The sequence below is a fragment of the Protopterus annectens genome, chromosome 4.part0, assembly GCF_019279795.1.
Source record: "Protopterus annectens isolate FY-2018-M chromosome 4.part0, PAN1.0, whole genome shotgun sequence".
NCBI classification, from domain to species: domain Eukaryota; kingdom Metazoa; phylum Chordata; order Ceratodontiformes; family Protopteridae; genus Protopterus; species Protopterus annectens.
Window position 1 is genome coordinate 1,404,672,090 of NC_056733.1, and position 25,188 is coordinate 1,404,697,277.

Here is a 25,188-nt window from a genome sequence, read left to right on the forward strand (position 1 = left end):
CTGAGACACTCGTTTATGTCACAGTTAAGGTTTAGATCCTTTGATCAGGTAATTGAAGTGATGTTTGTTTTTGCAAAGGTGTAGCAGATCCATCAAGGCTGGATCAGAAAATACCTTGTATGTTAGGCACAGATCATCCTCAGTAGTCTGTAGGAGACGCAATGCAGGTACAGGCCTCTGAGGCAGGCCACATAGGACACATTTACACCCTGTATTATTTCAGTGAGGAACTGCTGTGGCTGCTGCAGTTGTTGCAAATGCCCAGTCAGGTACATGCCGAAAAGTGCATTGTACTTGATTACTGGTTTAATGCAGGCTTAAAGTGGGACTATGATCTCCTTGGATATGGATGTCATACCCTTACTTACAAATTGTGCAATGTAAAAGGATTTTCGCACTACCATGGACACATTGTGATCTAAGTTCTGGTTACTGTCAACCTGAAATCCCAAGTCCCTTACCACTGGGTCTAGTCTTTGGGGAGTGTTATCAATGTTATAATTTATAGGGGTAGTCATCTTCCCAAAGGGTATAATTATGCTTTTTTTGTATTGAGTTTTAAGCCTATGGTTCAGGCACCAGTTATTTGTCTGTGCCAGATCTTCCTGGATAATATCTGCATCTTTGGGAGATTCAATGATTGCACCCAGCTTGCAGTCAGCAAGATTTGGTCAGGAAAGGCCTTCTACACTTGCCTTGACTTCAGAAAAGTATATTCCATACAGGAGAGGTCCCAATACCAAGCCCTGTGGAACACCACAAGTAACAGGCCTGTTGGTGGAGCTGGTTTCCCCCATTCTTACTTCATGTGTCCTATCTGTGAGCCATTTAGCTATCCATCGGGTGACATACGGATTTAAGCTTAAATTTGAGCATTTGTCTATAATACCAGAGTGAGGTATTGTGTCAAATAACTTTACCAGGTCAAGGGAGGCAATACGTACCATTTTGGCCTTGTCCATGGCTCTAGGGACCTTCTTGAAGGAGTCCACCAAGTTTAGTAGGCATATCCTGCCCTTGACAAAATCAAACTGGGATGGCTCCAGTATTTGAAGATTTCTTATGTCTTTGTTTATCTGTTCCACAGTAATTATTTCCATTGCCTTGCATATAAGACTAGTCAAACTTATTGGTCTGCAGATCCCTGGGTCTGTTGATGGTCCACCTTTGTGCAGAGGGATGACATTTGCAGTTCTCCATTCCCTAGGGATGAAGCCTGTCTGGAGGCTGTAGTTGAACAGAGATTCTACACGGCTTGACAGGTCATGTTTCAAGCTAATTAGGAAACATACTGGGATATTATTAGGATCCACTGATGCAGTGTTTTTAGCTCTGGAAAGTGCAGTGAGGACCTGTTCTTTAGTGACAGTTGGAGGAGAACTGCCCGAGGATATTTCCTGAGAGGAATTGGAGGTGATGGGGTGAAACTGGAGCTAAATTTATCAGCTAGCACATTTGCTATATCTCCCAGTATGGTATAGGGACTTCCATTAACTATTAGTTCAGCACACTGTTGTTCCCTTTAAAGTTGCATACATAACTGAAAAATGCCTTATGGTTATCCTTAGCACGGAAGGCTATTTTTGCCTCAAAGTTGGCTTTGGTGGACTTATTTAGTCCCCCGACTTGCTTGCTGAGATGGATGAGAGAGTTTTTTGTCTTTTGGGCATAGATCTTCCCATTTTTGCAGATTATTTTATTTTGTTGTACAACCTATTTATCCTGGGGGTCCACTAAGGGGGCTTGTTTTTTGAGTTTGGCCTAGGTTTATTTCGATTTGGAACTGCTGTTTCTATGCAGTAATTTCATAGGTTGATACTAGGCTATATGCCCTAGGGCATTTATAAGCCTAGCCAGGATGTGTTTGGCTTTTGCCACCCTTTTAGATTAGCAGACTGTGCCTTTGAATAGTAGGTCACAGAAGATAGCCCTTTTAAGGTTAGTTTACTGTGCCTCTGTCTAGCAGGGACACAGAAGAGATCCCCGGGGTAAACTTACGATCTCCCATCCACTCGTCAAGATTTCTCTTGAAGAGGGTCAGTGAGGGGCTCTGCCTAACTTGGACTGGGATTTTGTTCCAGAGTGAGGGGAGCCTCTGGGATATGAATCTGTCCCTCCAGCATGTCCTATTTATTTCTGTGCTGAGGTTTAAGTCCCTGGAGCGTGTAGCTCTAACGGATTTGGATTTCTTGAGGTGGAGCATGTCCATTAATTCTGGGTTGGACATGGCTTTATACATCAGGCACAGATCGCCTCTGAGTAGGCGGTAAGCAACTGAGTAGAGCTGGAGTTTCTTTAGCCGAACTGCATAGGGCATCTGTTTGAGTCCCTTGATCCTCTTGGTGAGGTACTTTTGGGGTTTTTCCAGTTGCTGCAGGTGTCGGGTAAGGTACATCCCAAATGGGGCATTGTATTCAATTATGGGCGTGATGAGTAGAGGGGCACAATGACCTCTCTTGATCTAGATGTGAAACCTTTCGTGATAAGGTGGGCTATATAGAAGGTCTTTCTAACCACTTTGGCGACGTGACTGTCAAAGGAGAGATTACTATCAACTTGGGTCCCCAAATCGCTAATTACTTCTTCCGTACTTAATGGATTTCCACCTATGTGGTAATTTGTGGGCACTCTGTTTTTCCCAAAGGGGATGACTATGCATTTTTTGGCATTTAGCTTTAGGCCATAGCTCTGGCACCAGTTATCCGTCTCTGTGAGACCGTTTTGGAGGATGCTTGTGTCAGCCGGAGAGTCGATTATGGCACCCAGTTTGCAGTCATCTGCGAACTTGGTCAGCCATAGTCCTACCGTGTACCTCAGAGAAATATATACTGAACAAGAGAGGTCCCAGGACTGAGCCTTGTGGGACGCCACTTGTAACTGGTTTAGAGTCTGACATGGCACCTGCAATTCTGACCATGTGGGTTCTATCCCTGAGCCACTTTGCAACCCATCTTGTGACATAGGGGTTGATATTTAAGCTGGTGAGCTTATTTATGATGCCCGAGTGAGGTATTGTGTCGAAGGCTTTTGCGAGGTCCAGGTAGGCTGTGTGGACTACCTTCCCTTCGTCTATGGCCCTGGTAACTGTTTCAAAGAAGTCGACCAGGTTCAAGAGGCAAGATCTGCCCTTAAAGCCGAATTGGGTAGGATCCAGTGTTTGGAGGTTCCCAATGTCTTTGTTTATGAGTTCCATGATGATACGCTCCATAGCTTTGCAGACCAGGCTAGTCAGGCTTATAGGGTGATAAGTTTCCGAGGTCCGTTGTGGCACCACCTTTGTGGAGCAGGACCACTGTTGCTGTACGCCATGCCTTGGGTACATATCCTGTAGTAAGGCTGAGATTGAACAGTGACTTTATGTGAGGGTTAAGTTCTGCTTGAAGCTCGTGTAAGACGCAGCCCGGGACACCATCCAGTCCACTGATGCTGTGTTTTTTGCTTTGGAGAGGGCAGCTCTCACCTGTTCATCTGTGATGTCAGGGAGGCTACACTCTGTTGGGATAGACATTTGCTCTTTGGGATTTGCACTGAACCTGTCTGCCAGGATGTTGGCAATGTCTGTGGGTTCAGTGTATTTTTTGCCATTTTGCACTAACTCATACCATATCTGGGAGTTGCCACCCTGGTTCCTGACATAACTAAAGAAGGCCTTATGATTGTCTTTAGTGTCTTGTGCAATTTTTCTTTCGAAGCTAGCCTTAGATGATTGTATGAGGGATTGTAGTTTTTTGCTAGTACTGATCAGAGATGCCTTCCCTTTTTGGGATTTTGCTCTTATCATGTAGTAGCTTCCTCCTTCTGTTGTATAGCTTATTTATGGCCGGGGTCCACCAGACAGGTCTCCTGCCTTTGGGGGAATGAGTCTTGGTTTTATTTGGGATAGCACGATCCATGCATTCCTGTAGGTGTCCATATAATGCGGCTGTAAAGGATTCTGCGGTTTGAGCCGCATTTTCCACTGGCCTGGGGGCTTTGAAGGATACCATGCAAGCTTGTAAAGTGTTTCTACAAACATTTCTGCATAGGCCAATGTGTTCTTCGAATTTGGGGGGGGGGGGCCTTGGAATTTAGCTATGCCTTATCTTAACAGGAGGTAGATAGGGTTTGGTGGGAGTTCAGACTTTATATTGTTTTCAAGGATTACTACTTTGTGATCGCATCTGACCAGTGAGGAAATTACACAAGCGAGGGTGGGTGCAACATTCACTCATATTTGTGAATACCAGATCCAGGATATCTGCACCCCTAGCAGATGTGCAGACTAGCTGTTTCAGGGCATTTGCATTGACAAAACCAGGAATCTTTGAGTCTACATGTTAGTGGTTGTGTATGTATCCCAGTTTATGGTGCTATAGTTGAAATCATCCTTGATATGATGCTATGCTTAATTGTGAACGACTCCAGTACATTCAAGTATGTGGTATGGTTATTCTGGGTCATAGACTGGGATCTACAGCTAGCAAGGATATGGTATTGGACTTCACATAGGTTAGTTGAACATGGAGTAGCTCAATCATGTCATATTGTTTGATCAAAATCTAAAATAATAAAATATGGATTATATATAAATTCTCTCAGAGTTCCTCCTACTGAATTCTCCTCTTCCTTACCAAATATTTTTATTAATTTATCATGAAATCTACCCTTTTTGTTATATTTTCCTTTCTAGGTCCCCAAATGCATCCACACTGTTGCAAATCAAGTTTCAGTCCACACCCATAAGTAATATTCCTTCTGAAAGATGGTTATTTCTTTCCAAATTTTCTTAAATTCCATAACAGCAGTTTTTGGTAGAATATAAACACATGCCAGTGAAATTCTCCTCCCTTGCCAGGAGCCCCTTACTACCATAAATCTATCATTATTCCCCCCTTTTATCACTACTGGAATTCCTCTAGTAATTAGCATACTTACTCCCCTTTTTCTTTGTCCCTGATATTCTGTTGAATACCCACTCTGAAATTCTTATCAAATTCACATGTAGATTTGTTTCAGAATGTGTCTCCTGCTGCACTGCTATTTGCACTCTGCATTTCTTAATATAATTCAGTACTCTTATCTTTTTGTTTACATCTATAAGGCCATTTATATTCCAAAATAATATGGAAAGAGTAGACATTATAAGAAGTTACTGTTGTCACCTATTATACTTGGGCGGCCACTGTGGTGCAGCAGTTACCGTTGCTGCCTCACAGCAAGAGTTTCTAAGGTTCGATCCTCGGCTGGGGTGCCTTCTGTGCGGAGTCTGCATGTCCTCCCTGTGGTCGCGTGGGTTTCCTCCAGTTACTCCGGTTTCCTCCCACATCCCAAAGACATGCTGTAGGTGGATTGGACACTCTAAATTGGCCCTAGGCGTGAGTGTGTGCGTGTGTGTGCCTTCTGTGGAAGGTTGGGCGCTGGTCTGGCAACTCAACACTGAAAAACTCCACTACCAATCATGAGCGGACAGGTGATCTGCTGTGGCGACCCCTAACAGGGAAAAGCCGAAAGAAGAAGAAGAAGAAGACGTTGTCACCTATTATACTTCTAGGAGTAATCACTGACAAACTTTCCTTCGACCACCATATGCTGCAAAATATAAATAAAACTCATGAAAAACTGGGACTCTTATATAGAAACAAACATTTCTTAACTACGGTAACCAAAGTTTCCCTTGCAAAAACCTTTTAACTTCCCTCCCTTCTTTACGGTGCCCCTATTCTAACTAATTTACAAACTTCTACCATAAGCAAGATGGAACAGTACTACAACAAAGTTTGCCACAAACTCTAAATATCACACACACCACTGTAAACCACTACTAGAACTAAACTGGCTTGAACTTCCCAAACAACTTGCTTTCATTCAGCTACCCACTTGGCACAACCTTATTTTCAAGCCTATTGCCTGCCCTGTACTAGCCAACTTAGTCGGACCTTATACACCAAATAGATCCCTACAATCAGAAGATAAATAGGTCTTAGCTATCTCAAAACCCACAAAAAAAAAACAGGTAATTCTCTATTCATATTCTGTCTCTTAACTATGGAATTCACTACCTCTTGCTACCAGGTCTTTGCCTGCCCTAACACACTTAAAAGCCTCTATAAAAAATCATCTCAAAAATATGTGACTCTGCTCCTGTATAAAAAATCCAGCCTAATGCACAGCTCTTCCTCTTCCACACTAGCTTCAATTTCTTCTTCTTCTGTCGCACCTCACTCCTTCACAGCCTACAAGATCCTAATATCTCTCCTAACTCCTTCTCTGTTTCTATACCACATCCTTAAGCTACTGCTCAGTCTGTAATGCCTCTTTTCTTAACTCTCTCACTACCTTTCTGCATCACTAACTCTTCTGCTATTATTTTCCTAACTGAAACCATCATTTTATTTTTCATGTACTATAACAACCGATGTCATAAAAGCTGCAGTGGTACAGCGGTAATATTGTTGCCTCACAGCAAGAGGTTCTCCTGTTTGATTCTCGGCTGGAGTGCCTTTTGTGTGGGGTCTGCATTTCCTCCCCGCAGTCGAGTGGCCTCCGAAAGATATGCGCGAATGGGCATGCCTTCGCTGAAGGTTGGGCGTCGGGCTGGCAACTCGGCACCATAAAAATCGATTGCCAATCATTAGCGGACTGGCATTCCGCTGTGGCGACCCCTAACCGGGAAAAGCCGAAAAGTCAAACAACAACCGATGTCATACACTGTAATACCTACATACTGCTTTTGTACTTTATCTACTCATAGGCTATGTATATATTGTTAGAATGACTAAAATTGTCTGTAATGATATAACTACAAAAATAACGAAAGGCACCAGGAGAAGAACCGCTCTTAAGAAAAGACAATTTTGTTTATTAAATCCACAAGTTTGGTGCTTTCGGCTCTGATAAATTCAGAGACTTCCTCAGAACCCTTTAGTTATTTTTGTAGGTGTGTGTTTTTTTGCTTCATTTGTAATGATATAACTCTGTAGGATTATCCAGATGTGCAGTCTATCTTGTAACCTAGTTTATGTTCTATCAACTTATTTTTTTCTAGTATTCCTCATGTCACTTGTATTGTTTTTGGACTATACTGTATTTGTATTGCACTGTATGTGGTGTTTTTCTCCTCGGGCCTCCACGCATTGTATGTGGTATTTTTCTCCCCGGGCCTCCAATGAAAATGGGGTCTGCAGACCCAGACGGACAACCCCGGTAAACAAATGTCAAAATAAAATAAATATTATGGCATTTGCCCTGTAGGTACAGATGCAGTTAAAGTTTTCTGAAAGTTGAAGTGTTAAGGGTATGCGTTGGTAACCTCGTTTTTAAAAGAACTGAAAGAGTTACGACTTTAGGCAGGAAAAAATTAAGGCAGCAGATTTGCAAAACATAATGATAATTCCTGCACTTTTATCACTGAAAAACAGTAATTTCACAAAGTGAACAAGCTCATTAAACTGTGAAGAAAGGAAAATAGATAATACATTAATCCCACGGTGGACAACATTGAGACCTGTAAGCACTGAAGCAAATATATCACAACCATAAAAGTACACATGACACAGAGATACAGGTAAATAATACATATAAGTCTGCTAATAAAGACTTAAAGCTTCTCTTAAAAACACTGAAAGGTAACACAGTAAATGTTGTATGAGAAAAATTTGTATACAACAGTGTAGATGATGCAACAAGTAAATATAACAACTTCAGTTCTACAGAGGATGATGAATACACACCAAAGAACAAAGCAAACTAGCCATTAAACTCACCCTCTCCAGGTCCTGCCGGAGATGTGTGAAAAGTTTTAAGCGTCTGTAGAGAACGTCCTGCTCTTGCTGAGCTAAGTTGTCCACTTCATCTATGTCAAAACTGAGAAGAGGCTTGTTGAAGTTCGACTTCCTCTTCAGCTTCCAGTACTGATAGATGAAATCAACAATCAGCTCGGGCAAATCAAGTCTTTCTGCCACCTCTGCAGGTTTTACAAGTTCAGAGAAGTCCTCCTCTAGCTGCTGGAGCTTTTGCTTCCTCAAGCTGATTTTTTCCAAGTCCTGTTTACTTTGGTCAGCCTCAGATGCAGTTACTGACCCCCCAGGCTGCGGTCGGGAGTCATCTGATTTTGTCTTGCTGCTATGCTCAAGACAGTATGACTTAAATCTCACTTCGTCATTATCTGTCAACAGTGTTGTCATCTCCAGGTTGTTGTCAAATGCACATGTGACATGGAATGCTGTGATACATGAAGGCATGGAACACTAAAATGTTTAAAAAAATCATTTTAAAATCACTAGAAATATTAGCCCTGCAACAACACATCTACAGGTCTATATAGCATAGATTTTCTTAAAGTAATGTCTAAAAACACATCCTGATAAGTACTCAAGAAAATTCCACAATATGCTGTGTCATGGGTTTTGAGAGCCTCACTTATTAAAACAATAAACTGCACTGTAGCACTACACTTAAGTAGATATCATATGAGTAATACAAAATCATCTGTTTACTTCACAGATGCAGACTTCCTACAAACTGAAAGACATCTAAAATAACTACTGGTTGAATAAGATGTTTTTTCTTCCACTACTAATTTGCCATCATATGTGCAAGTTTACATATGGGCTTGCTTACAATATCTGCGCACAAAAGTCATCATGACAAATGTTGACTTAAAATAATTAATGCTTGCTCTGAGACAAAACCTTGGAGCATGTACATAAAAATGTTTTACAAAGGATCATAGCAGGTTACTTGGCTACTGGGCCTAAGGCCTTTACAAGCCTAGCCATGTTATATCCTTGTACCCTTACAGACCAAGAAATATAGTCTATGTTTGCATGTGAATCTAAGATCAGCACCGGCTGCCCCTTTCTAAGAGAGACATATGTGAAACCCCTGGTGTAAATTTACTGTTTTCCATCCAACAGTCCAGGTTACATTTAAATAGGGCCATTGAGCAGCTCTGTTTTACATAAATTAGGAGTTTGTTCAAGGCAGGGTCTGAGACTGCTCTATAGGCCAAGCAGGCACAAGTCGCCTCTAAGCTGTCTATATGATACTGAGTAAAGTGATAGGGCCTTCGGTCTGTCCATGTAGGTCATATGTTGTAGGCCCTGAATTTTTTTGGTGAGAAACCTCTTGAGGTCTCTCCAGATCCTGCAGATGTCTGGTGAGGTACACACAGAAGGGAGCATTGTACTCTATTATCGGTCTGATGAGAGCTGAGTACAGGGGAGTTGATACTTCCTTAGCTTTGGATGCTATATACTGGGTTATGAGGTGTGCAATGTAGGAAGCCCTTCCTTACTACTGTGGACACCTGATGATCAAAATTAAAACTACTATCAACTTACATTCTTAAATATTTCCTCACTGGGTTTGAACTTAGGGGGTTGCTATTAATGTTGTAATCAGCAGGGGTATCTCCTTTGCCAAAGGGGGTGATAATGCATTATTTTGCATTTAGTTTAAGTCCATGGCTTTGACACCAATCATTTGTCTGTGTAAGCCCATTTTGTAGTATGCTGACATCTTTGTGGGATTCGATGACTGCACCCAGTATGCAGTTATCAGCAAACCTGGTAAGCCACAGGCCATCTATTTTCACCTGGACTTCTGAAAAACATACCAAACAGTAGGGGGCCTAGGACAAATCCTTGTGGAACACCACTGGTAACAGGTCTGCTAGCAAAGGTGGGATCCCCAATTTAGAATGCATGTGTTCTGTTTGTGAGTCAGTTGGCAACACTTCGAGTGACATAAGGGTTGATCCCCAGCTGGGTGAGTTTCTCAATGATGCCTGAGTGAGGGATTGTGTCAAAGGCCTCGGCAAGGTTGAGATAGGCAGTGTGAAGTGTTTTGCCTTCATCCAGGACCCTGGTGACATTCTCAAAGAAGTCCACCATTTAGCAGGCAAGATCTGCCTTTAATGAAGTCAAACTAGGTCGGGTCAAGAGTTGAAGGTCACCTATATTCTTGTTGACAAGGTCCATGATGATTCCCTCCATGGCCTTGCAGATAAATCTGGTTAGGCTTATAGGTCTATAGTTCCCGGGGTTGGATGAGGGACCTCCTTTGTGCAAGGGGATTACACTTACTGTTTTCCACTCAGCTGGGACAAAGCCAGTGCTTAGATGGAGACTGAAAAGCGTGCTCAGCGGTTCCACTAACTCCTGTTTTAGTCCATTTGATAAGCAGTCTGGGATGCTGTCTGGTCCCACAGAGGCTGTGTTGTTGGCCTTGGAGAGTGCTGCTATGACCTGCTCTCTGGAGATACTAGATGGAGGACTGGTGGCAGGCATGTTACTGGGTATGATTGGTGGTCCGCTAGCAGGTTGGCAACATCCTCAGGTTCAGTATAAGTGGTACCATCCACAGCTAGTTCGGCACAAAGCTGGGCATCCCCTTTTAGACTTTGGGCATAGCTAAATAATGCTTTGTGATTTTCCTTAGGTAGGGATACTAATTTAGTTTTGTAATTAGCTTTAGAGAACTTTACAAGATGTCTAATCTGCTTTTTTATGCTTTGGAGGGACTTCTTCCTTTGCTGGGACCATTCTCTCTCGTTTTTTGACAGTAGTTTATTTCTCTTATTGTACAACCTATTTGTGCTTGATGTCCACCAGGGTGGCTTATTTTTTCGTAAGGATCTTCAATTGATCTGCTCCAGTATGGCTCAGTATATACATTTATATAGGACATTTGTGTACACTTCAGTATAGGGGTCATTGTTGTCAGTGTTGGCAGGGATCTGAAACTACTGATGCCATCATTCAGTAGGCTATAGTTTGCTTTGGAGAAATTTTTTAACCTTTCTGCTCCTGAGGGTGGGTCAGGTACGATTGTTACTTTGAATGAGACTGCTTTATGATCGGACTTTACCAGGGAGGGCTCCGCATATGGGGTGCTGCAGTGATTCCCCCAAGTTGGTGAGCACTATTTCAAGGATGTTAGAGCCCCTTGTGGGGGTGCTGACTCTCTGCTCCAGAGCATTTGTGTTAACAAAGTCCAGCAAACTTTGGGTGAGCACATTTCTGCTCATATATGTTACCCAATCAATGGAAGGACAGTTAAAGTCATCCATGACCAGGGTATTTGGCTGTACTGAGAGTGACTCAAGTAGGTCCAGGTAGGCTGCGTGACTTTTGTGGTTCATGGTGGGGGGCCTACAGCTGACAATGATGTGCAGGGGGCTCTTTTCTACAGTTAGTGGCACTTGGAGTAACTAGGGAGTCATACAGTTTAATTAGTCTAGAGGTGTATTTGTTTTTAAATGAAGATGGATACTCCTCCTCCCTTGTTTTTTTTCACGTTCTTTTTGTGGTCTGAACATGTGGAAGGCATTATAGCCCTGCACGGCTGGAGTGCTCTCTGAGGCCTTGAGCCATGTCTCTGTGACTGTGCAGACATCAGCATCTTCCAAGGTGAGATGTACTTCAAGTGAGTGCAGTTTCTGATTTAGACTACTAGCATTAAGCAGCATAACCCTGAGTTTTGTTTCTGGAGGATATTTTTTGGGGGGAATTTTGTTTCTATGACATTTACATAAAAAAGGTAGTATGGGGGAGGCAATCACCTTTCCCAGCAACCTAAAGCCTAGAGGCGACAGGTGAAGACCATCTCTGGCAAAGCAGCATGGTCTGTCGACCATATCAACCCAGGCTGTCATAAACTGGATCTTCCTGGATTGACACCAGAAGCTGAGCCAATTGTCAACTGAAGTTGATTATTTTTTGTTTGTATTGTGGCATCATCCTGGTTGAGGGAAGAATGCTGCTTAGGGGTAGGGACATCCCTGCCTGGGATACATATTCTGAAAGCTCCATCACGCCCCTCTTGATATAGTCCAGTGAGGTACGTCTCAAGTCATTCACTCCAACATGGACTATAATAGAGTCATAAAAGTACTTGTTGCTGAGACTTGAGTGCATTTGTGATTTGGCGGATGCTGGCACCAGACAGGCAGCTGACCATGACCTTCTCCTTGTCCAGCCTAGTGAGGGACATCTGTGTGTCTCACTATGAAGTTGCCTATGAGCAAGACATTTGGTTTAGATATGTTTTTCCTTAGTGGCTTATTGGGTGAGACACTGATGCGTTTGTTATTATGTGTAGTGAGTGCTGTTGGGACCGTATTGTGTGCAGAAGGTTTGCGCTTGGGAGTTCTTTGCTCTTTTGGTATATTTCTATCGAGTACCTCTGTATATGTGGGTTTATGTGTTGTCTGCTGGGGGGGTCTACTTCACACCACTGAAATCCCATTTTACTGATTTTCATTTCACCGAGATCAAATCACCTAAATTTCACAATACATAATACTGACAACTCATTTCACCGACAGCTTACAATGCTAAATTTCAAAAGACTAAATGGGAAACTATAGACAAACACACTCACAACACTAATGACTACCTCTTTCCACAACTTAAAAACTACTTACTTATCCTCTTAACAGAAACCAGATAATATAAAACCAAACTAAGTGGGGGGCCCTCAACGTCAGGGGCTGTACCCCCCACACCCCCACTAACTATATATACTAACTCCATGATCGCACTACAGTGGGGAAAAAGGCGTATACCTTTTACTTGCCTCACAGTACTCTACATGCTGCCACTACTGCTGGGAATGCACAAAACACCCACCATATTACTTTAGCTACTTCCCATACAAATGTAAAGAGACATACCCACATTTAAAAACACTACAACACCACTTTCTACATTACTGTCAGTATTCTGCCACTCAACACTAAGTTAGAGAAATTCTTTCTATCACAAACAAGTTAAAGCGAATAGAAACCCAGATCAGGTCTATAGCTTACAGTTCAGTGAAATAAGATGCAGTCAAATGAATTTTCAGTATTTTGAAAAATAAGTGATTTGGTCTCAGTGAAATGAATTTCAGTGAAATGGGATTTCAATGATCTAAATCAGACCCATGCTACGTACGTGTGGGAGGTGAAGTATGGGTGCTGACAACCTGCTTGGTATTTGCTTTGTTATGTGAGAGAGGGAGAGAGAGCGCATCGATTCCAGAGTCATAGTACAGATACATCTCTCACATATTGCATTTGTATGTTTTAGGAGTAGTAGGTTGTCTGTATACATGAAGCAGTTGCTACATTGCCTCAGGATGCCCATGTCACTCAGACGGTCTGCACATATAGTGGGAAACTGACCTTCCATTATGTCAGGTATATTCTGTAATAAGTGGTGGAGGATGGGCTACATGGACTAGGTTTTGCTGTAGAACTAGTAAAATCAGCTAATCTATGGAAGGTTTAGGGGTAGAAGCCTGCGCTGCTGCCTCAAAAAGTACAGCCAGGTTGCTCTCTGGGCAGCACTGAGTTGTGCCACCCAGAAGCAGGGAAGCTTAGAAAAGTTCCATAGCAGCTATCTAGGGAAAATTTGACTTTTTAAGTGTTTGCGTCTATACACGGTGGTGATAACTCCCTTTGTGCGGTGCGCAGCTATGGGCAAACCCTGTGTTTAGATATCAGCTAAATAAAAGAGCTTTTAAACAATCCAGTCAATAGGAAAGCCCATGACTTAGCCTTGTTCCAATAATCATAGGTTCACAGATAAGTACTAGCCTAGCTGCTCTTGCAGGCCATTTTAAGCCTAGTCAGTTTCCTATTTGGTGCTTGAATTAACCTATCCCATTTGGTGTTGCACTGGCTTTACCCATCCCATGAACAATAATTATATATCACCCCTAGCGAGAATAACTGGGATTATGCCACAGATCACTGATGGTGAACCTTTTGGGTTTGGCGTGTCAAAAGCTCCTGGCACAAAATAATTCAGTGTGCTTCACGAGCAACAAATGCAAAAGCAGTGTCTTTGGTAACTCGGGTGCTGGTGATCGCTGAAGTGTCATCCAAAACGCTGTGGCATGTGCTACCTTTGACACGTGGGTCATAGGTTCGCCATCACTGCTATAGATAATTTGAGGAGACCCAAGCATGGGATAACGCATTTAGGAGCTGCTGCTGTCTATTAGTAGTAGTACAGGGGGCAAATTCTGGGGTAAATGTTATGTTTCCCATCCGTTGATCCAAGTTATGTTTGAATATGGACAGGCATAACTCTCAACCTCTTACACAAGAAATCTGGACAATGCCTAAAATAATGGGGGAGGACAAAGGTTCAAAAATAGGGACAGATTTTAAATATTGCTCTTACAAACTTAGAAATGTGCTAGAATATCAGGATTTGTGTTAGCATGCATTTTCTGAAGGATGCGCAGTCCGAAACTTCTATGTGGGCAGGGATAAGCTTTGATTTATGGTGATGGGGAATTTGTTCCAGAGCAGATGTATTGATACTCTGTGAGATACAAGTGTCTCTCCAAACTGTTCTGCTAATATTGCAGAAGAGGTTTAGATCCCTAGACAGAGTATTTCAGATGCCATTTAACTTGCTAATGTGCAGTAAATTAACCAGTACTAGGTCACAGGATGCCTTGTATACCAGACACAAGTCATCTCTTAACAGTCTGCAGGCATATAGACATGCCTTTGGGGCTGACACTGACTTTATTCACAAGCACTCTCTCTCCTTTCTGTACCTTAACCACAATGGCCATAATCCTAAATCTTCACACCCATGGCTCTCGTACTCCGTTCATGTTGTGGTGTGGATCCACCTCTCTGACCTCACATTTGATGTCCCACTCCCCAAATCAGATGGGTCCTTGACTACACTCTTCTGCAACAAGGGTGCAGGAGGTCCCTCGATGTAAGATACCTGTCTATAGTGCTCAGAAAATGGCAGTCTATATTCAGCAAGTCTGTATCTAGACTGCGCTATAAATTGTTCAAGTCCTGTGAATAAGCAGTGCAGACAACACAGTTACAAACAATAAAACAGTTTACAGTAGCCAGCAAAACAGTGCAAACAGTTTAAAAGTGCAAAGAAGGTTAAAAAAAATACTTATTTTTCAGTAGAATTCACAGGATGCCTTGGATTTCATTCAGACTCACTACAGATCTCTGGCTGAGAAGGCCAAACTCCTATTTATACATATACATGGAGTGTTTGGGGTGTAGATGTTTTTCTTGTCTGAGATCACTACAATATTGGGATTGGAGAAAATGCCCTTTCCCCGATATGTATATGCATAGCTAGGGTCTACTTTAGCCGATTGACTGCTCGTACCTCAAAACACCATAGCTTGTTACAATAATTGATCTAACCACTATGCTTCTACACCTCCTTTGCGCTATTATTCACACTCTAAGGCGGCTGTATCTCAAATAATTAACAACAATGTGAATCATGTGTAAAACACTTTTTGTTCTTTCTCTGGGGTGTGACAATCCTGGGAAAAATAGACTGCGTCTACAAACGTTGAACAGAACCCACTATTAGTCACAATGACGAAAACAGACTTCTAGGCACTGCTGCTGCTTCTAGCAAAAACTTAGTTTACCAACGGTTACTATCCAATAATATATAATAGTTCATTAGCAACTTTCCCAGATCTGAGCATCGCTGTGTAACCAATACAAAAGCAAGCAGGCTTCTGATCTAGCAAAGACCAAACCTCCTCCTAGGATCACTGCTTTTCAAACTCCTCCACCTCAACACATACATGCCTCTTGTTGCAAAACTAGTCTGTAGCCTTCCACCCCATAATCGCTCATATCCCACTCTCTACTTGGCCATTTTCTTCAAACATCTAGGACTAAATTACAACTTGTGAACCCACAACTTCTCCCTTTTAGCTCCCACGTTGGGGTAATCTCTACCCAGCCACTTGAACAACCTTACTAACTACTCTAACATCAGGTCTCAGTTAAAACCCTATCTTGTTAGACAAAGCCAATATGAATGTCCCACACTTGAACACATCACCTGAAATTTTTCACATCTACTTGGTATCTCCATGAAGGATACCCCCTTTAAGCTACGGCAAAGTTATTTGCCTTCATTTCATACTCCATGAAGTATACTGTAAATATCATGTAGTTCATAACTAGTCTTCCTAACTAGCCAAGGTTATTAACCACCAATTCTTTCTTGTACCTTCTCAGATTCAGATAATATTTCTATATCAATATCGATCTACCTATATCTTCTTTTTCTTTCGGCTTTTCCATGTAGATATATATATTTATTGTGACTGGTCACTGCTTACACTGCATGTCTTATAACTTTATAACTGTACTATGATGTTCTTTTAACTAGTATCTCTGTACCAGCAAGCTGGGACTGAAACTGGTCCAATGAGATAAGTGCCCTAATCCCAGTAAACAAATAAAGCCACGCTTGGGCAACCAAGCTTGAGCATTTGCAAAATAAGCAAAGTACTCTAGAACTATATGTAAACAATATTATATATATATATATATATATATATATATATATATGTATATATATATATATATATATATATATATATATATATATATATTTTTCAGCAGAGGCCTGGAGAGAAAAGCTCCAAATTATTACAAACCGTTTTAAGAAAAATAACTCTACAATTGTCAAAAATAAAACAAAAACATCTCACTTTAAATAATTATAACAAATTAGTGATAATGTAAAACATTGGTTAATCGATACAAGTTATATGAGAATCATTTAAAATTTATTGGAATTTTAGACAGTTTACAGAAAAATGAAAATTAAGTTAGTCTAATACAAACAGGAATTGCAATACGAAGCGAGTGAAAAACAGGCATATGGTATATTTAGAGAGAAAGTCAGGGAAGAGAATTTGATAGAAGTAAGGAAGTAAGTGAAGAAAGGAGAGTAAAGAGGTATAAGGAATGAAAAGGTACTTGTTCACATTTAGAGATATAGTTTATCCTGGTTTTGAGCAAGAACAAAACCAGTTTTTAGCTAGGAAGTCTATCGGAGTGGTTTTGAAAAATGGGAGGGAGGGTATTGACCCGATGAATACAGTTAAGGAGTTTCATGCCTTAGCAGCCTTGTATGCGTACAGAAAATACCCAGCGGATTTGACAGGTTTGCAGACAGACAGGTGTTTTTGGTCACCGGATCACAGTGACTGACTGGGAACATAGTTGTGTAGAATGTTTTTAGTGCTGGACAGACAGATGGATGTTGAATAATGTTATAGGTGGTAAGAAGTTGTGTACATGTTAGTTGATGAGACAGTTCTAATCAGTTTAGGTGTTTCATTGCTACACTGTGGTGGGTTCTGAAAGGTGTATTTACTGCAAATTTAGTACCTTGTTATAGCTTTGTTTAAGTTTTAAGTTTTGTGAAGCCTGGATGTAAGTAAGGATGGAAGTACCATGTGGGGAGGAGATAAGCATACCTCTCAACCTGGAAACATCAAAAATCTGGACAAGGCCCATGAAAAATAGGCACAAATCTGTACATTGATTAATGTAAAATTTGCATACATTACACAACCCCGCCCACTCCAATGGAATTGTGGGATATCAACTTTCAAATGCAAATTGAAGAACAGAACCAAAATATAGCACCAGGATCCTCCTGCAGCCATTCCAATTTTCCATTACCTGGCTATTTCACCCCATTTACCATAAACACTAATGTGTGCATGCTGCTTTACTTTATTTATTTTATTTATTTATTGACATTTGTTAACCGGGTTAGTCCAACTGGGATTTTGTCCCATTTTCAGTGGAGACCCGAGGAGAAAAGCTCCAGATAGTACAATAATAAAAAACATTACAGTAGTATACCAGCACAGGAAACAACAGAAATAAAACTATTCTTACAGTAGTAACAAATAGAAAACAACCATAGTTAGATGCCAGCACAAGTTTTTTTTTTTTTTTTTTTTTTTTCCAGATACTATGTAACTGTGGTAGTGGGGATAGAGTTCAAGGTATGTCCAGGATAGACTGAGTGATTCCAATGTGGGGGGAGGACAGAACTATGTAGGGCCATAGCAGGGGCAGTACTTCTACAATGATTTGGATTTTTTTTTTTCATTTTATAGTACAATGCACAAATACAAAAGATATCTGCTAAACAAAGCAATACTGTCTCACAATGAAAATAGACTCGGCATTAAAACTTCTCTGCCCTTAAAACTGACATTCATTGAAACAGCAGTGAAAACCACACCACATCCAAAGAAAATGTATCTGGCCAGTGGTGAATAAAGATTAATTTTGGGCTGTTTTCAGATCAGAGGCCCCTTGCACACAAAACAAGAAACATACATGCGTTCTTTGATACACCTTCCTGACTTTATTAAATTATATTCCTTGTATAATACAGCATACGTGTTAGACTTAAGTTAGAGCATACATATTTTAAATTTATTGCATTTTTCCAGTAAGCAATGAAACAAAAATGCATGAACCAATGACAAAACTGCCCTGTTCAGAACATTTCCATCATAAAAGTCTACTTCCACACACAATTGCATTTCAAATTTATTGTTTAAACATTTTTTCCAGTAGGCAATGAAGTAAAATGCATGCACCAATAATGACAAAACTGCCCTATTCAGAAGCCCGGTGCTGCGGTAGCGTTGTCACCTCACAGCAAGACGTTGTCCCGTTCGATTCTCAGCTAGAGCGTCTTCTGTGTGGAGGCATGTGTGAATGGGCGTGCCTTTGTTGAAGGTTGTGCGTCAGGGCTGGTAACTTGTACGTAAAAATCCACTACCAAACACTAGCGGACCGGAGTTCCGCTGTGGCGACCCCTAACCGGGATAAGCCAAAAGACACAACAACATGCATCATGTGCTGTGTAAAGGTGTTTTTAAGGGTTATATAGGAAAATTGACATTATTATTGTTATTAGGTTATATTAACGATTTTATATACATAATAATTATTTTTTATAGTATTTTGTATTTTCAAGTTTGGATATCTCGGGTGCAGTACAATATGATATAAGTTGAGTTGCACCTTGTATTCTGCTTTAGACAAGTTGAAAATGAGGAAGAGACTTGTTTGCTGTTTATCTCTAGCTTTATTGTCAGTATCTATACATATTAGAAGGGCAGTGCTAGTACTATGGAAGGATGGAAGCCATATTGTGTGGGGACTGGAGTTCTTCCTGCTGCAGATAGTCTAGCAATTGTTTTTTAATATATTTTTCAAGTATTTTGGCTAGAGATTGCTATACGTTTAAAGATATTAATGTCTACTGAATTTCCTTCTTTGTGCAGAGGGATAATGTGTGACTTTTTCCAGAGAGAGAGAAAATGTGTTATTCTTGGACTGACCTATTTATAAGGATTGAGACCGGACAGACAATGCTATTGGCCGCTATTTTTTAGGTACTTGCTTGGAATGTCATCAGCTGAAGAAGAGCACGGTTTAAGTGTTAAAGAGTGGCTTTATATAGGATGTGGGCACAGGTTTGAAGGTGAAAGTGGATGTGGTGATATGAAGCTGTTGAGGAATCCTTGGTTAGAGATGCTATACTATCTATAAAATAAGAGTGGAACTGTATTGCAGGTTCAAGTGGTGAGTTATCAGGACAGGAGTTTGGGTTGAATTTTTGGCTGGGATGCAAGATTTCTTTAACGGATGCCCAAACTTTTTATTGTTGTGTTTAGCATTATTCTGAAAGTTATACTACAGTTTCTTGTCTTAATTTATTTGTTTTTAGTACAACTGCGAAGCATTCTAAAGTCTTCAAGACACTGAGGTGTTTTACATTTTTGCCATTCTTTCCATGTTTTTTCTCTATCCTGCATTAGCATTTCACTCTTTTTGGATAGACACACTGCATTATTTGTTTTTAGTCTCTTTCTTCTAGGAGGTGCACAGCTATTTAGGATATTTAGAAAAGTTATAATGAATTTACTTACAGCATTGTAAGAACCTTCTCTGTGTGGAAGATTTTCAGTCCATATATTTCTAGTTAATCACTGTATATTAATCAGATCAGACAACAGTAGTAGAAGTAGCGAACGTAAACACGTCTTAAGTCAAAACAAAACAAAACAAAAAGTAATAATAGAAAATATATAATTGTACAGCATTACTAAGTATTCGAAAGTAATCCAAGCAAGGCAGGCAGTCTGTTTCCAGTCGAAAATCCTTTATTAAGTACACAGACAAGCGATCCAAGTAAAACAAAAACAGAGTAATAATTTCCTCACAAGCTTTCTAAATATATATATATATATATATATATATATATATATATACACCTCTTATCAGGCATGGGAGTGGTTTATAATAAACCACTCCCATGCCTGATAAAAAGTATATATATATATTTATAATAAACCACTCCCATGCCTGATAAAATGTATATATATATATTTAGAAAGCTTGTGAGGAAATTATTACTCTATTTTTGTTTTACTTGGATTGCTTGTCTGTGTACTTAATAAAGGATTTTCGTCTGGAAACAGACTGCCTGCCTTGCTTGGATTACTTTTGAATACTTAGTAATGCTGTACAATTATATATTTTCTATTATTACTTTTTGTTTTGACTTAAGACGGGGTTACGTTCGCTACTTCTATTACTATTGTCTACCTATTTTCGGTGGTGGTGCTGCAGTAGCATTGTCGCCTCATAGCAAGATGTTGTCCCGTTCCATTCTCAGCTAGAGCGTCTTCTGTGTGGAGGCATACGTGAATGGGGCATGCCTTCGTTGAAGGTTGTGCGTCAGGGCTGGTAACCCGCTAAGTAAAAATCCACTACCAATCATTAGCGGACCGGAGTTCAGCTGTGGCGACCCCTAACCGGCAAAAGCCGAAAGATACAAGAACTTCTACTACTATTGTCTGATCTGATTAATATACAGTGATTAACTAGAAATATATGTATTGAAAATCTTCCACACAGAGAAGTTTCTTGCACGGTTTTGTTTTTGGACCCACTACACTTTAGTGGGTTGTTTTGAGACTTCGGGGATACCACGGAGATTACTTGTTTTTTACTTACAGCATTGTCTGATGAGAGGATTTTTAGGAAGTTCCTGTTGATAAATGACAGTGTAGTACTGAACGTTTCTGGGTTAAACAGGGAAAGGTTACATGCTGTTTTATAAATATGCTGTTTAACTGGATGTGTGAGATGTCTGGCAATACAGACTGGGAGATGGTCACTGAGAGAGTATGACATTGTAACTGTGGAGGTGTATTTACTGGGGTCTGATACTAAGATCTAGTCTAATAGGGAATTTGATGCTTTGCCATAATGTGTGGGGCTAATAATTGGTTGTGTGCTAAATACAGAGAAGTTAAGAGTTTATGTCCAACCAACTGACATTCACATCATCTAGTAGTACTTCTTCTTGTGGAAATGTTATGGATATCCAATGCAGGATATCTTCCAGTACAGCTGTCACCAGGAGTGATGTAAAGGATAGTAACGAAGTTTATAATTGTTTATTTTTCAGGACAGCAATAAGAAGCTCTGCTGAACTGCATTTTGGAATTGGTTTGCTGTAAGGGGAAATGTGGCAGGTGTTGGGAAATATGAAAACAATTTCACCACCTTTCCTCTTTATACGGTCATTAAGGATTATATCAGAGCCAGGAGGTATAACTTTGTAGTCGTTTATGCTGGGTTTAAGACAAGTTTCAGTTAAAGAGATAAATGTCAGGCTTATGTTGGATAATCCAGGCATGTAGTTCAACAGTTTTATTCTTATTCTTATAACATTTACTGCAGCAAAAATTAGATCACTAAGATTAGGGATTCACTGCTACTGGGTTAGAGAAGAGTTTGGGAGAGAATTATCTCTGGGTTCACTGTGATAGGTGGGGCCAGGATTAGGGTGTATACCTCCCACTAGAAGGATTTTAGTATATTGGGGAATTATGCATACTTGTATTTGGACAGGATTCTTTCAATTAATTTTGTTTTGGTTTGAGATTAAGTACAGTTAATCAGTCTATATTTGGAATACAGGTGAGGAACAACATTAAAAAGGTTTGGTGCAATGTGTGTAGAGTCTAAAAGGAAGTATGGATAGGTGGTTGGGACAGAGTTGGAGAGACGTTGTGAGACATTACTGAGTCATGGTAGGATGAAAGATGACACAGTAGGACGAGAAGAACAGAGGATAAGCTGAAGGGTATCACAATTAAGTACAGGAATCAGAATTTTATAGATGTCAGGTAGTGGGCAAGTAGCAATGAAAAAGGAAACAAAGTTGCAGGGCAGTAGGAGATTTAGTGACGGTGGATTCTGGTAGAGGATAGGTAAGGAGAGAAGTACTTTCTATAAAAGAGGAGAGTTAGGTTGTCATGGTATCTTCTCTAGCATGTAAGGGATAGACATATACAAATATAACTGAGGTCAATCCATTTGGTATATATATATATATATATATATATATATATATATATATGTGTGTGTGTGTGTGTGTGTGTACCGACCCACCACTGGACCAGTAATCAAGCAGCATCAATCCTCACCACTGGCACCAGTGGGGGACATACACTGGGAGTGTAACAGGTACACACACAGTATTTCCAGATGCAGCTCTCTGCATCAAGTGCAATTTCCCTTAAGAGCACACAGAGACCACAGTTAGTCCGAGGCTGTTTTCTCCCTCTTTCTCCAGATCCCCAATAAGACTCCCCACTGGCACAGCTATAGAGTTGAGATCTCATCTGAGTGGCCAAGGCAAGACCTCCACCCTCTCTATCTAACCAGTGCTTCATGCCCATGCCCAAGTAGCTGACACACACACACACACACACACACACACACACACACACACACACACACACACACACACACACACACACACACACACACACACACATCTCTGGGAAAGGCTGGCACAGGTTTACTAGTTATGCCTCCTTTTGCCCACACTATAAGGTGGTTATCACTGCCACCAGCCAACTCCTTATCAGCTACTTTAATGCCCTTAGGTGTCCAATCTTACTGTGCAACATTAATATTAATACAAATGGTAGTTTGACCAAGAGCAAGGACATTAGGAGTGGCCCACACAGTGTCACCAAATAAATATGCAAGTACCCTCAAAACATACACATCTCTTACAAAGATCAGCCACAATGAAAGGTTTATAATAAATAATAAAAGAACAAGAAAATACTCCGCATATATTCACAGTGACATCAGAGTTCAAAATCACAGGAAATATTTAAAACAACATTGCAGAACAGTCTTAAATAAATAAAGAAAAATATCTAAACTAAGCTTTGTTGTATTCCTGACTATATCCGAGAGAACTGTACTGTTCCCTAGAAACTTACTTCATCAGAGCAAGGCAGATGTGTGGTGAATGGGTCTTTTGTTGCCAGGTCCAAGGCAGAATACACAATGCCCTGTCTCACTAAGAGACTTCTCAAATTAATATCTCAAATATTACTGCTGGGATAGCTTGTAGAATTACATCATCTCTTATCATCTGACTCTATCCTGGGTGAAACCCCCACTGCTTGAAGCTGGCATTATTTAGCATCTACCTGTGAAAATACATAGACCTCAGATCTTTGGCAGATGTTGGAAGTCATAAAACAATTACATTCCTTCACATTTGAAAACTAGTAATTATTTCACCCTAGAGACAATACAGAAAGCTTCCGAGTTTTAGACATTGTGTCTCCTTGCTGCATTGAAACTGAAAGATACTATTCAATTTCAGCTATTTTTCTGAATTTAACCTCCTTTATTCCAGTTTCCATTGTTAAAATATATACATTTAAACAGTCACAATAGTGCATGTACATTTCTGTTTTATTCCAGTAGGTACACTGTGGTTACAGTTCAAACAGCACTTTGCAAAAACCTTTTCAGCATACACTTCTGTACCAGCAGCTTGATATACGCATGATATATAGTTCAATTACATTTGTAACACAAGCATCTCATATAAATCATGTCGATATTCAGAAATGACATACAATTATTTACAAAATTCTAGCTAGCTGGGCTGGCATTATCTCCTTTCGTCACAACATATATATACACACCAGAACACCAGCAACTCACATTACATACATATGTGTTAAAGGGAAACACTCTCAGCATACATAAAGCTTAATTGATCTGAATGAAATTGCTACAAATGCAACACACTACCAAAGTCTTTTCACTGTTCTACACAGTCTTAGAACAAATAGAAATGTAATAGCATTTGACATATACCTGCTTTATGACAGAAGATAGTGACGAGTTTAAGACAAGACAACAAAGAATAGATATTTAGCAGTACATTCTACTATAGTGACCATCCCATCCTCAGGTCAAATTATAACTGACAGCAATCAGTTTATAGCCTGAGCCTTTCCTTAGGCTAAATAAGTGGCATATGCAGTATAGTCTACTGGTAAAGAAAAAGGGGACAGTAGCCAACTTAGTAAGAGGTCCTTAAAGTGCACATATTATTTCACACAACAGGCGTGTATTTGACTGATCAAAGTTAATAAATAGCAAGGACATTCATGATAAATGTGCTTACATTATACAATGACAAAATTTGCAGTACACTTGTAGGGGTAAGGACTTGTGGCAATGCTCCTCCAGTATTGAGATCAGAGGTAGTGACTGCAGGCTCTCAAATGTCTTGAAAGTTAAATCAAACATGTATAAAGAGGGACATTTTATCAAATGCTGGCATTATCTAAAGTCTACGTTTCCAAAACAGGAGTGTGAGGGATGGGGTTGTGTGTGTTCACATGTTGACAGATAAGGATCAGAGTTTAGATTAGGTATGAGGATATTCCAGTGTGTCTGTATGAGTCTTTACTGGTTAGGGTTACTTAAAGTGATAGGACCACATCTCCCTGTACCACATTAGTAATACCTACTATTGTTACTCTAACCCTGCTCCTAGCTTTACACCTTACCTTAGAAAGACCCTGTCCATAACACTACCACCATTCAGACAAATAAGGCCTTAGTGTTATGGAAGAACCTTGCATTACAAACTGGAAAATAAATTGTTTCCCTTTTTCAATTTTGTTGGATATGTGGTTTTGTCAGTTCGATAATGTGTATGTTTTGTACTTGAAATTTAAACTTTCTCACGTTGTTGTGACAATTATATAGTGTGTGTGTAGATTTGCATGTGTGTGTGTGTGTGTGTGTGTGTGTGTGTGTGTGTGTGTGTGAGAGAACTTTATTTTTGCAGCAGGCATAATCTTATCATACATACAATACCCTAAAATGTCACAATCAATGTTTTAATTGCAAAAATTTTCAGATTTTCTTGTACTCACCCTGTAAACCAACTAAAGTTTCCCCACAAAAGCTGTTATTGTTATATGACTAACACTATAAAAATATTTGTAACTCCTTTTAAATCCAGA

At 40.2% G+C, this 25,188-nt stretch overlaps 1 protein-coding gene across 1 annotated transcript in view; it reads right to left on the reverse strand.

The window, feature by feature from the left end:
- Positions 1-25,188, reverse strand: part of JADE2 (jade family PHD finger 2) — a 1,051,451-nt gene that overhangs the window by 148,769 nt on the left and 877,494 nt on the right. The window contains exon 9 of the mRNA XM_044069238.1: positions 7,743-8,225. Coding sequence (XP_043925173.1) covers positions 7,743-8,225 — 483 coding nt within the window. The remainder of the gene's footprint in view (positions 1-7,742; positions 8,226-25,188) is intronic.